Source organism: Myxine glutinosa, chromosome 10, assembly GCF_964187855.1.
Source record: "Myxine glutinosa chromosome 10, kmMyxGlut1.1, whole genome shotgun sequence".
In the NCBI taxonomy this organism is placed as follows: domain Eukaryota; kingdom Metazoa; phylum Chordata; class Myxini; order Myxiniformes; family Myxinidae; genus Myxine; species Myxine glutinosa.
Window position 1 is genome coordinate 107,641,757 of NC_136270.1, and position 13,804 is coordinate 107,655,560.

General features: G+C 43.3%; 2 protein-coding genes across 7 annotated transcripts in view; one reads left to right on the forward strand and one right to left on the reverse strand.

Moving 5' to 3' along the window:
• Positions 1-13,804, reverse strand: part of LOC137433876 (5'-AMP-activated protein kinase subunit gamma-2) — a 216,020-nt gene that overhangs the window by 186,429 nt on the left and 15,787 nt on the right. The window contains exon 1 of one of the 3 annotated variants that reach the window (XM_078785991.1): positions 527-651. The exons of 1 other annotated variant lie outside the window; for it this stretch is intronic. The gene's annotated coding sequence lies outside the window, so the exon portion shown is untranslated. Of the gene's footprint in view, positions 1-526; positions 652-13,804 lie in introns of those variants that run through there. One more of the 3 variants, XM_068126309.2, reaches the window with a different exon arrangement.
• Positions 355-13,804, forward strand: part of GALNT11 (polypeptide N-acetylgalactosaminyltransferase 11) — a 99,456-nt gene continuing 86,006 nt past the window's right edge. Inside the window, exons 1-3 of one of the 4 annotated variants that reach the window (XM_078785984.1) lie at positions 355-476; positions 9,485-9,819; positions 10,469-10,592. In XM_078785984.1, coding sequence (XP_078642110.1) covers positions 9,516-9,819; positions 10,469-10,592 — 428 coding nt within the window. In that variant the 5' untranslated portion in view covers positions 355-476; positions 9,485-9,515. Of the gene's footprint in view, positions 624-5,805; positions 6,154-9,484; positions 9,820-10,468; positions 10,593-13,804 lie in introns of those variants that run through there. The other 3 variants (XM_078785985.1, XM_078785987.1, XM_078785986.1) reach the window with 3 other exon arrangements.

The window sequence follows — 13,804 nt, forward strand, 5'->3', positions numbered from 1 at the left end:
CTAACTCCAGCAGTGAGTTACTGCAATAGCAATCAGTGATTGAAAATACCATGTCATAAGCTTTCAATGAATATTTGGTTCACGTTCCTGGGGTTTCTGTTTCTTTGTAAATAAACGTTTAAAGTTGTATCACTCTTTTTGAAACACCCTGTATATCATTGGTCTGTTTTGTGTGACTATTCCAGTCCTCCATTTGCTTTCGCAGAATTACATTAACTGTGAACACTGAACTGTATTTGCTCAAACCAAATCCACCATGGGGCTCGAAACTCCAAATTAATGAATGCACATTCTCCAGTTGTACTTTGACCCGATATTGTGAAACTTTTGGCATTCTCCTGTGTGTTTACTCCCACTTGGGTGAATATTAGTGATACCATAAGGCGTACACCTTAACTAGTCTATATATTAAACACCGAGTGTCCATGATGTGGAACATATCGTCACGTGGGAACACGCAGTTCAAACTTCGGGAGGTGAGCATTTTTACATTGTCTGTTGTAACGGTGAACCGCCGTGTGGTTACCTGGTCAAACGTACCACCCGCGTCGTCCTCCTCCAGGAAGATCACAGCACGATGACCGAAGGACTTTCCGAAAGAGTCGACCGAGAACAGTCCGCCGGTAAAGCCAAAGAGATCGTTACTTCGGTATCGGATGCACAAAAACCGGCCTGACGACTTTGTGTTTGTGTGCATGTACGTGTGTGTCTGTGTGCATGTACGTGCGTGTCTGTGTGCATGTACGTGCGTGTCTGTGTGCATGTACGTGCGTGTCTGTGTGCATGTACATGCGTGTCTGTGTGCATGTACGTGCGTGTCTGTGTGCATGTACGTGCGTGTCTGTGTGCATGTACGTGCGTGTCTGTGTGCATGTACGTGCGTGTCTGTGTGCATGTACGTGCGTGTCTGTGTGCATGTACGTGCGTGTCTGTGTGCATGTACGTGCGTGTCTGTGTGCATGTACGTGCGTGTCTGTGTGCATGTACGTGCGTGTCTGTGTACATGTACGTGTGTGTCTGTGTGCATGTACGTGTGTGTCTGTGTGCATGTACGTGCGTGTCTGTGTGCATGTACGTGTGTGTCTGTGTGCATGTACGTGTGTGTCTGTGTGCATGTACGTGTGTGTCTGTGTGCATGTACGTGTGTGTCTGTGTGCATGTACGTGTGTGTCTGTGTGCATGTACGTGCGTGTCTGTGTGCATGTACGTGCGTGTCTGTGTGCATGTACGTGCGTGTCTGTGTGCATGTACGTGTGTGTCTGTGTGCATGTATGTGCGTGTCTGTGTGTATGTACGTGTGTGTCTGTGTGCATGTACGTGTGTGTCTGTGTGCATGTACGTGTGTCTGTGTGCATGTACGTGTGTGTCAGCGGCGTCTGCATGACGTCGATGAGAGCTAGAAACATGAAACTTTGTATACACATAATGTTAGTAAAATATGTGGGTGACCCTAACTGTGTGCACTGTGGTATGATTTGTTTTAATCCACTCCCGCTAATTTCACCCCAAATCCACTTTTTTGAAATACTAACTTCTTTCCTGGAAATCCTTGGTGTCCTTGTGTTTTATACTTCTCCCACCCCCCTCCCTTCCCCCCCTTCCCACGCCTCCTCCCCCCAAGCCCTCTCCCTCCCACACATCTCCCGATGTCTCTGCTCTCAAATGTTGTGTTTGTGTGCTTCCCCTTCTCTCCCCATCTTGTCTACCGCTCCCTCTTTTTATATATTTTATTTGTCTGTTTGATTTGTTTGTGTGATAAATGTTAGCTCTTTCACGAGCCTCGATTCTGTATACCAAAAAAAAAAAATTCGGGTTAAAATGAATAAAATTGCTTACTATTCACATCACTGACGATGCATAGTAGTTGTATACCGCTGCCAAGTGCAGTAGTAAGTATAAGCAACCAAGAAAGACTGCACTGTGGTCACAATCTGCGACAAAATCCGGAAAGGGCCAATTGGGAACACGCACATTTAATGCGCTATTAAAATGTTAACTTGACACCTCTCATCCATGACAGCCTCCGCCACGGTTATATGAGCTGATTCGTCACATGTTCACAAATTGTTTAGCCCCAATATGGATCTGTTCAAAAATTACATAACGCTATTTTGTTAGGGAGGCACAACCAATCCAACGGTCCAGGTGGGATGAATGGAAGAACACAAGACAGGCGAAGGGCTGCCAAATGACAGCATCCGATCAACAACATTACATATGGCAAATATAGGTCACTAGCAGAGTTACCTGGCATTGCCCGGAAAATAAATCATCAGTCACGTGTGTGTAGTGGGTTATTTATAGTCAGAGGAAGCCACGCCCCTTGTCTAAATCTGATGCGCCCATGTTTTTTGTCGTGAAAAGTTACCCCCCATGTACCCCTTCTTCCCTCTCTAAGTCACTTCCTTAGGCTGTCCATTCGGCACATGCGAACAAACAGACGTTCACAATTAGGGTTATAGATATGGCAAATATAGATCATGTGGCAAATACACTGTAGATCATGTGGCAAAACATAGATTATGTGGCAAAACATAGATCATATGGCAAATACAGATAATGTGGCAAAACATAGATTATGTGGCAAATATAGATCATATGGCAAATATAGATCATATGGGAAATATAGATCATGTGGCAAAACATAGATCATATGGCAAATATAGATCATGTGGCAAAACATAGATTATGTGGCAAATATAGATCATATGGCAAATGTAGACCATGTGGCAAATATAGATCATGTGGCAGATATAGATCATGTGGCAGATATAGATCATGTGACAAACATAGATCATATGGCAAATGTAGACCATGTGGCAAATATCGATCATGTGGCAGATATACATCATGTGGCAGATATAGATCATGTGGCAGATATAGATCATGTGGCAGATACAGATCATGTGGCAAACATAGATCATATAGCAAATATAGATCATGTGGCAGATATAGATCATGTGGCAGATATAGATCATGTGGCAGATATAGATCATGTGGCAGATATAGATCATGTGGAAGATATAGATCATGTGACAAATGTAGATCATGTGGCAGATATAGTTCATGTGGCAAACACAGATCATGTGGCAGATATAGATCATGTGGCAGATATAGATCATGTGGCAGATATAGATCATGTGGGAAATATAGATCATGTGGCAAAACATAGATCATATGGCAAATATAGATCATATGGCAAATGTAGACCATGTGGCAGATATACATCATGTGGCAAATATAGATCATGTAGCAGATATAGATCATGTGGCAAATACAGATCATGTGGCAAACATAGATCATATAGCAAGTGTAGACCCTGTGGCAAATATAGATCATGTGGCAGATATAGATCATGTGGCAGATATAGATCATGTGGCAGATATAGATCATGTGGAAGATATAGATCATGTGGGAAATATAGATCATGTGGCAAAATATAGATCATATGGCAAATATAGATCATGTGGCAAAACATAGATTATGTGGCAAATATAGATCATATGGCAGATATACATCATGTGGCAGATATACATCATGTGGCAGATATAGATCATGTGGCAGATATAGTTCATGTGGCAAACACAGATCATGTGGCAGATATATATCATGTGGCAGATATAGATCATGTGGCAGATATAGATCATGTGGCAAACATAGATCATATGGCAAATGTAGACAATGTGGCAAATATAGATCATGTGGCAGATATAGATCATGTGGCACATGTAGATCATGTGGCAAACATAGATCATGTGGCAGATATAGATCATGTGGCAGATATAGATCATGTGGCAAATATAGATCATGTGGCAAACATAGACCATATGGCAAATGTAGACCATATGGAAAATATAGATCACGTGGCATACAATGATAATGTGACAAATATAGATCATGTGGCAAATATAGATCATGTGGCAGATATAGATGATGTGGGAAATATAGATCATGTGGCAAATATAGATCATGTGGCAGATATAGATGATGTGGTAGATATAGACCTTGTGGCCAATATAGATGTGGCAAATATAGATGATGTGGCAAATATAGATGATGTGGCAGATATAGATGATGTGGCAAATATAGATCATGTGGCAAATATAGATCATGTGGCAGATATATATTTATTCTAGATTATCCATGTGAAAACATGCGTTTGTAAATCTTTATTGTACCGTTTGAAACCCTTTTCGTGGCGAATGAATGAGACACGCAAATCAATCAGTGCAGGGGAGAAGTTGAGATCCATGGCGAAAACCTCCCAAAAATAAACACGACATTTTCACCAATGAAGGAAGGATGTGCTGCTGTCTATGATTATTAGGGACACACTCTGCTTCCAGAACATCGGTCCTGCGAAGCAGAAATACATTGAATACTCTGGGTGGTTTGACACTTCTCTGCCAGTGGGGTTAAAATTTTAACACCAACAATCTGAAATCTGACACACCAACCAACAATCTGTTAGAATCTGAAACGGACGTGGTTTTATGAAGGAATTCCTCAAATGGGAATTTGCGAAACAAGATTTCCAAATGGTTTGAAAATCAAAAATTGCGATCAGGTTTACGTTAAATTTACGAGGATGTAGCGATGGAAAAGGAGCAGATGTGCCTCAGGGTAGGATACGGGGTGGGGTGAAGAGGAGTTGGGGGAGAGGGAGGGATAGGGAAGGGGAGGAATGAGGGGAGGGATAGGGGGAGGGATAGGGGAGGGGCGAGGTAGTGGAGGGGTGAGAGGTGGAGGACGCGAAGTAGGGGAGGGGTGGGAGGTGGAGAAGGGGAGGCGCGAGGGGTGGAGGAGTGAGAGGGGGAGGGGCGAGGTGGTGGATGGGTGAGAGGTGGAGAAGGGGAGGGGCGAGGTGGTGGAGGAGTGAGAGATGAAGAAGGGGAGGAGCGAGGTGGTGGTGGAGTGAGAGGTGGAGGGCGCAAAGTAGGGGAGGGGTGAGGAGGTGGATGAGGGGAGGTGGTGGAGGGGTGAGAGGTGGAGGCCGCGAAGTAGGGGAAAGGTGAGGTGGTGAGGAGTCGAGGACGCGAATTAGGGGAGGGGTGAGAGGTGGAGGGGTAAGAGGTGGATGGGGTGAGATGTGTAGGTATGAGAGGTGGAGGGCACGAAGTAGGGGCGGGGTGAGGGGTGGATGAGATGAGATGGTGGAGGGGTGAGAGGTGGAGGATGTGGGGTAGGGGAAAGGTGAGGTGGTGAAGGGTAGGGGGAGGGGCGAAGTAGGGGAGGGGTGAGAGGTGGAGGAGTAAGAGGTGGAGGGGTGAGATGTGTAGGTATGAGAGGTGGAGGGAATGAAGTAGGAGCGAGGTGAGGGGTGGATGAGGTGAGATGGTGGAGGCGTGAGAGGTGGAGAACGCGAGGTAGGGGAAAGGTGAGGTGGTGGATGGGTGAGGTGGTGAAGGGGTGAGGTGATGAAAGGTAGGGGGAGGAGCAAGAAGTGGAGGGCACGAAGAAGTGGAGGGCGCGAAGAAGTGGAGGACGTGAAGTAGGGGAGGGGCGAAGTGGTGGAGGGGTGAGAGAGGGAGGGCGAGGTGGTGGAGGGTGAGGGGTCGAGGCCGCGAGGTAGGGGAAAGGTGAGGTGGTGAAGGGGTGAGGTGGTGAAGGGTGAGGGGTCGAGGACGCGAGGTAGGGGCGGGGTGAGGTGGTGGATGAGGTGAGATGGTGGAGGACGCGAGGTAGGGGAAAGGTGAGGTGGTGGATGGGTGAGGTGGTGGATGGGTGAGGTGGTGAAGGGGTGAGGTGGTGAAGGAGTGAGGTGGTGAAGGGGTGAGGTGGTGAAGGGGTGAGGTGGTGAAGGGTGAGAGGTGGAGGGCGCGAAGTAAGAGTGGGTGAGGTGATGGATGAGAGCGGAAGTTCGCTGCAGAATTCCAGAATTTTAAATGCCAATAAACTACGAAGGAGGTGCAGGGAATGTAAAAAGAGGAGATAATGGCGATGCAAGGATGAGGTACGGTAGCAGATATATAAGGGTCATAGGGATATTGTAAGGAGGTTGAGTGATGTGAGGGAGCATAAGCCGCAGGGATATAGAAAAAGAAGAAACTTCTGCCTTGCTATTTATTTGGCGCGCTGGCGCTGCGGTCTTGTGGGAAAAGAAGAAGGGTTAAAGGATGAAGAAGAAGAGCGGTTGAAGCACATGCAAAAGAGGTGAGGCGGCGGCGAGGAGGGAGATTGAGAGAGGATGGAATGAGAGGTTGAGAGTCGTGAGAGAAACGGAAAAGGAAATGAAACGAAATTATTGGAAAACGATCGAATGTGAAGAGCATGAGGCCTGGTTTGTTATCCATCCCTCGTCGATTTCTCTTCATAATCATATCCCCTTCCCTTGAGCGATCGTGAGTGGTTCTATGTGCCAATCCGCTGTCCCGCTCCACTTTACGATTTGGAAGGACGGAAGCAGATGCGAAAATCACTTAATCACTGCGAGCCTGGAAATATGGGGAGACGTGAAGAAGAAGCGTGGAGGCAATTAGGGTCGGATTAGGATTGTTTTTAATGACTATATTTATGCATCCACTTACAAACCGTCTTTGGACACTAAAGCATACTATACAAAAATGTCGGACTGTTGTGCATTTACATATCGACAGAGCCCAGTACTTCAAACCAACCAATGAGCTCTCGGCATGACTTTTTTATTTCAAATTTAAATAATTATTTTGACGTATTTCAAACTGGAAGAACACGATACCCCATGCAGTGTACAGATACATACTTAATATTTAATAAAATAATTATTTTAAAGACCATCAAAAAATTCGTTTGTGTAGCGCTATTGAAGCAGTGTTAATGTGTTATACACCACCCAATAGAACATGTCCAAGTACTGCAAAACTGGAGGATCTTGTAATTGACAAATAATGTGATTTGTGTTCAACAGTGTTTACGTATGTATTTAAAATTGAATAAAATAAAGATTGTAAAAGTCGAATAAATAAATTGATTCCGAGTTTTACCGCCGTTTTACACGGTGTCTCTTACACCACCCGATGTAACACGTTGTATTAGTTCATCGTTATATTAGTTCATCGTGCCTGTTGTATGTGTCCTTTATGACGTCCTTAAAACACCAAATTTCCTGTTTGGATTGATTTTCAATTTTCTTTGAATGCCAGGTCGGCCGAGTTTAACGTCCATCCGAGGGACGGCACACATAGTCAGGTTCACTATGTTTTTTCGTTCAAAATCATGGTAGATTAGCAAACCTATACATTTTTGGAAACGTTATTACATGGAAAATCTGAAAATCAATGTTTACATTTGCCAATTCCGACCAATTCGATTCGACCAATTCGACCAATTCGACGAATTCACCAATTCCATTCGACCAATTCGACCATTCGACCATTCGACCAATCGTTTCGATCGACCATTCGACCAATTCGATCGATTCGATTCGATTCGATTCATCGAATTCGATTCGATCGACCATTCGACCAATTCGATTTGCCAATCAATTTGACCGACCTTTGCTTGTGTGGAACGGACTGTGAAAACGATGCGGACTATATTGTCGGATACGACACACAGGACAGTGATGACGAACTCTAAATGGCATATTCTGTAATCGTGTATGTTTGATGCCATTGACTGCCTGTGTATATTTTGTCATTGACTGCCTGTGTAGATGTGAAGTTATACTGACTGCATGTGTATATATGATTTTGCTGACTGCCTGTGTATGTTTGGTGATATGAATTATTGTGACACATTTTGATGTTATTAACTGCCTGTACAAAATGATAACATGTATTTGATTATGCAACTTATCGCGAATATAAAGACAGTATTTTGCAATTCAAAACCTTTGATTCGTGTCTTACCATTCCCCATAGCACTAATTTGATACTTTCATTGGATTCCTTGTCCCTGAAAATATAGGTTTAGTATATTTTAAAAAGTTTTTAGGGTAATTAGAGGCAGAAATAGAACAAAATATGTATTTTACAGTGGCCATTTTGAAAATCCAAAATGGCCGCCATACAGGTATCTCTCCAAATGTAAACATTGATTTTTAGTTTCCTTATGCTATAACCTTTCCAAAAATGTATAGGTTTGCTAATCTACCATGATTTTGAACGAAATATAATTTATTGACATAGTGAACCTGACTAACATACTAATGAATCGACTTATCTGTGAAACACCGGGATTGCAGTTTCTCGGTGTTAGGATTCTAACCCAGGCTGGACAGCTTCGAGGAGAGTGTGCGTACCTCTAAGCCAATCCTGTCAGCCCAGTAACACAATTGCTTTGAAGGGCTTTTGAATTGCGTGATCATTTTCACAGAGAAACTATAAATCTGTTTTTTCTTCACACAAATTTAAAGGGTATTTTCAAAACTCACAAAATTTCGACTTATTTTTCTCCAACATTGCATGACTGATGAGAGATATTTTCAATTAAGTATTTTTTTGATAATTGAATCACATTATTTGATTCCATTTTCATTAAACCATAAATAACCATAATTTTTAGGTCAACTTTTTTACATTTTGAATTGGGATATACAAATAAGTTGGTACATTGGGATGCGGGTATAGCGGGACATCCCCTCTGGAAGCTATTATTCACCAACGATATTCAGTGCCAACAAAATGGCACTTGTATCATAATATCATAAGTGCATTAAGTTGGCACTTAGTATTATGAGCTCACCTGAAACGAAGTTCAGGGGAGATTATGTGATGGCGCGTCCATCCGTCAGTCCGTCCGTAAACACGCCCGTGGCGAGGGGGGGGGGGGGGGGGAGGTACCCCCCAAAATCGTTTTTTTTGTTGTTGTTTAAAGTCTTATGATTATGTTAGTATGATTCTAGATGCTGCCCTGTCTTCTAGCAACCATGGAAATTGGTTTAAAATACCTTTCGTCATCAATGCAGTTGAAATACCAGCCTGGTGTTGGCTTAGCGGTTAGGGTGCCGGCTTGGGATCCTAGGATCCCGAGTTCGAATCCCAGTCGATCGCTGAATTAACACCAGGAGGGTTGACTCAGCCTGTTGTCCTTTCGAGGTCGGCAAATTGAGTACCAGCTTGCTGGGATGAATGATCCCGGTGTGTACCCCGGCTTAGAATAGGTACACCGTATCCCTGCGCATTGTAAGAGGCGACTAAGGGTTGGCGTCAGGAAGGGCATCCGGCCATAAAAAGATTGCCTCAAACAGGGAACCATGATTGCCATGCGGCCTGCAAGGCTAACCCCCACTTCAGTGGGGAAAAATGGCCTTAAAACGATCATTCATTCCTTCATTCATTCATGCAGTATATTGTTTTTTTCTACCAGTTGAGCACCAAGGGTATTTCCCCATGTTTAAACAAACATTGGCACTTAATGTCAACTGGCCAAGAATTGCGGTTAGAGGGGATGTCCCAATGCACCCCGGTGTCCGCTACTCTGTGACGAGAGAGCAATATAATTTTGAAAGTATGTAGAATAAAATTGTCATGTTAATACGTCTGTCTCAACATTCCCTGCCCAGGAAGAAGGTGACACCATGCCAGTAGGAATGGATGGGTTCAGGAAACAAGAGATGGTATAAGTGGGCAGGTGCCATGGGTGGCACAACCCATCGCTACTTCTGTTATGGACTACTGTGTGCCAGCCTTGTGTGGGCTCTGCTGCTACTCCTCTTTCTGCAGTTGAGTGTTGACAGATTACCTGCAGGAACTGGTCTTCATCGTCGACTTGAACACATGTCCATCCATGATAACTCCCTGGTGCTCTCGCCAGTCAGGAAGCCAGCGATTCAATGGAATACTCATTCAGTAGAAAAGGAGAAGCTGGCAGGTGCAGGGCAACTCTCCTCCGAATTAGGTGAGACTGATTTTTTAATTTTTTTATTCTTCTACATCTGTTTTGTTACCCCGTGCTCGCGAAGTGAAAAGTGGGATTGAGCAATTGGTTCACTTTGTCTGTGTGTCTGTCTGTCTGTCAACGGACATCAGTCTATGATCGAGGAACTCCTTAAATTTTATTGAATGTTAGATTTTGAACATTTATTGAACATGAATCGGAACCTGAATCGGAACATGTACCTGTAGGTTAGCAGTACTTTGGCTCTGAAATTGGCAAAATGTACGGAATCTCGTCCCAATCGCACATGCACATAGAGAAGTAAGGTAATCTTTTTACTCTGTTAGTCAAGAAAAAAATGAAAATCATTCCAAACAGGAAACTTACTGTTTTTAGGGACGTCATAAAGGACACAAACAACAGGCACGTCAAACTGAGCATGATGTGAGGCAGGGGAGCCAGCCCAGAGGGGAGAGCAGTACTCCATGAAGCTGCTTGATGTCAGTACTTTTATGCCGCTTACTGAAGTCCATTAAATCCCAAATTGCTGTCCAAGACTCGTTCTGAAGCAAACTTTTGGCTAATGTGAGCTGCCGCTTTGAGTAGCTCATGACACGATGGTTGTTCTGTTAACTGCCTTCCTGATTTGTTTTGTGCTCATACTATCCAGGTATGATCTACAGTGTGGATGACCAGGATGTGCGGGATTTTGGATACCAACGACATGCCTTCAACTTGCTAATCAGCAATCGTCTTGGAGTACTGCGTCCTATTCCAGATACACGGCATCCACGGTAAGTTTCAACCACACTAGGCGTGCATACCTGTTGCTGTGCTGACGGATTTAATCAAAGCACATCATGTAATTCACGCACCTCTTGCGTGACTTTGTGTGAATCTCATTGAGGATATAAAGTGAAGCGAAACACGGGGAAAAGGATATTTTATAACATCTAGTTGTTGTTGCTGCTGCTGTCCTGGTGGCTGTGGTTGTTGTTGTTGTTTTGGTGCTCCTTTTTTTCTATTTTTTCTATTCCTTCGAGAATTATTACTATTTATAATTTTGTTTGCTCTCCATGTGTCCTTATAAAGGGTTCCTGCTGTTGCAGAATAATAAATGTTACGGTTGGAACCGCTGCATTAAGCTCCCAATACCACTTCTTCTTCGATCCCAAACAGACAGGCTTTTAAAACAGGCAACATTGTGAATAAACAGACACAAATTGTTGTTCCAAATCAATCGATTATTAGCTTTGCAACGGTACCATTTTTTATTATTCTTCGAGAGCAGGAACCCTTTAGAATGACGTGTGTTAGGCACACACACACACACAGACACACACAAACACACACACACACTGACACTCACACACACATACACAATGACACACACACACACACACACACTGACACTCACACACACACACACAATGACACACATATCTCGTTTTTTCATTTCTGTTCCTCACAATTCTATCTCTCTCTTTTATACACACACACACACACACACACACACACACACACACACACACACACACCTGGTTTTTTCATTTCTGTTCCTCACAATTCTATCTCTCTCTTTTATTCACACACACACACACACACACACACACACACACACACACACACACACACACACACACACACACATACACACACTTAAATAATTGTACAGTATCGGTTGTTCCTAAACTTAAATAATTTAAAGGATTGTTGTAAATGATGTTAATTTCACAACATCCCATATTCAACTTTATTTGAATTGTAAACCTCAAACATAGTTCCTCCACCTAAAGCAAGAACCTTAACCCGTAAGCAACTGACTAGTTTCCCGACTGCACGGATCATCAGCTGGGCACCGTTATTCCTCGAGGTTTCGATCCTTTCAGCCCAGGACATCTCCAAACGGCGGATCCACAACCTCGATCATGGATCCACATCAATAGATGGTACATCAGTAGATCCACAACCTCAGTTGCGTCCAGGCAGTCAGTCAACCCATCGATGCAACATCACTTATCCCAACTTTACTTGCAATAGGATTTAATGTGTTATCATATATTTATAACTTTCCTTACACACTCGATAATATGAAAATATCATTAAATCATTCACATCTATATCAGCCCAGGACACACACACACACACACACACACACACACACACACACACACACACACACACACACACACACACACACACACACACACACACTCATGCACATAAACACACGCACATATACAAATGCACACACACAAACACACACACACACACACACACACACACACACACACCTCGTTTTTTCATTTCTGTTCCTCACAATTCTATCTCTCTCTTTTATTCACACACACACACACACACACACACACACACACACACACACACACACACACACACCTCGTTTTTTCATTTCTGTTCCTCACAATTCCATCTCTCTCTTTTATTCACACACACACACACACACACACACACACACACACACACACACACACACACACCTCGTTTTTTCATTTCTGTTCCTCACAATTCCATCTCTCTCTTTTATTCACACACACACACACACACACACACACACACACACACACACACACACACACACACACACACACACACACACACCTCGTTTTTTCATTTCTGTTCCTCACAATTCCATCTCTCTCTTTTATTCACACACACACACACACACACACACACACACACACACACACACACACACACACACACACACACACATTTAAATAATTGTACAGTATCGGTTGTTCCTAAACTTAAATAATTTAAAGGATTGTTGTAAATGATGTTAATTTCACAACATCCCATATTCAACTTTATTTAAATTGTAAACCTCAAACATAGTTCCTCCACCTAAAGCAAGAACCTTAACCCGTAAGCAACTGACTAGTTTCCCGACTGCATGGATCATCAGCTGGGCACCGTTCTTCCTCGAGGTTTCGATCCTTTCAGCCCAGCATTGATTTGTAGTATATTTAATTATTATATTGTGTGGTATTTACGTAAAAATCTCATGAATAATATTTTTACTATTCGTATTGTATTTTACTAATTCGATTTGATGCCTTTTTGCGATAGTAAAGAAAACTTGTTTTAATCTACCAACTGCAGCCCCCTGCGCTAACATACGTCTGACTAGTTGTAATTTATTGACCAGTTCAGAGCTGTGTGTGGTTGCTCTCTCAGTCCTAATTATTTCACCTGCAACCGTACCATAAAATAGCTTTTTAGGAATGTTGCTGTCTAAGAAAGGCATTCGGACAATGTGGAATGGAAATGCATCTCGTTTATCAAATAATTTGGTGTGAAATTTAATATTATGGACATCAAAGTGCAATTATAAAAAGGAAACTGAAGTGGAAGATTGGTTTTCCTTTTTTAATTCAAGTTCTTTTGGATATATGTCATCATGAAGCTGATCAAATACAAATCCATCATTAATTGCCAACAAATCATCAATAAACCTGAATATGTTTCCGCATCTTCGTGCAGTTGTTAATTTGTTCCTGCACATGTTCTGGACCCAATCAAACTCGTACATGTGCAGAAACAAATTTGCAAAGAAAGGGGCCGGATCCGAACCCATGGGTATGCCCACTGTCTGCTGGAGTATCTTGGGATCTGAATCCATGGGTATGCCCACTGTCTGCTGGAGTATCTTGGGATCCGAACCCATGGGTATGCCCACTGTCTGCTGGAGTATCTTGGGATCTGAATCCATGGGTATGCCCACTGTCTGCTGGAGTATCTTGGGATCCGAACCCATGGGTATGCCCACTGTCTGCTGGAGTATCTTGGGATCTGAATCCATGGGTATGCCCACTGTCTGCTGGAGTATCTTGGGATCCGAACCCATGGGTATGCCCACTGTCTGCTGGAGTATCTTGGGATCTGAATCCATGGGTATGCCCACTGTCTGCTGGAGTATCTTGGGATCTGAATCCATGGGTATGCCCACTGTCTGCTGGAGTATCTTGGGATCTGAATCCACGGG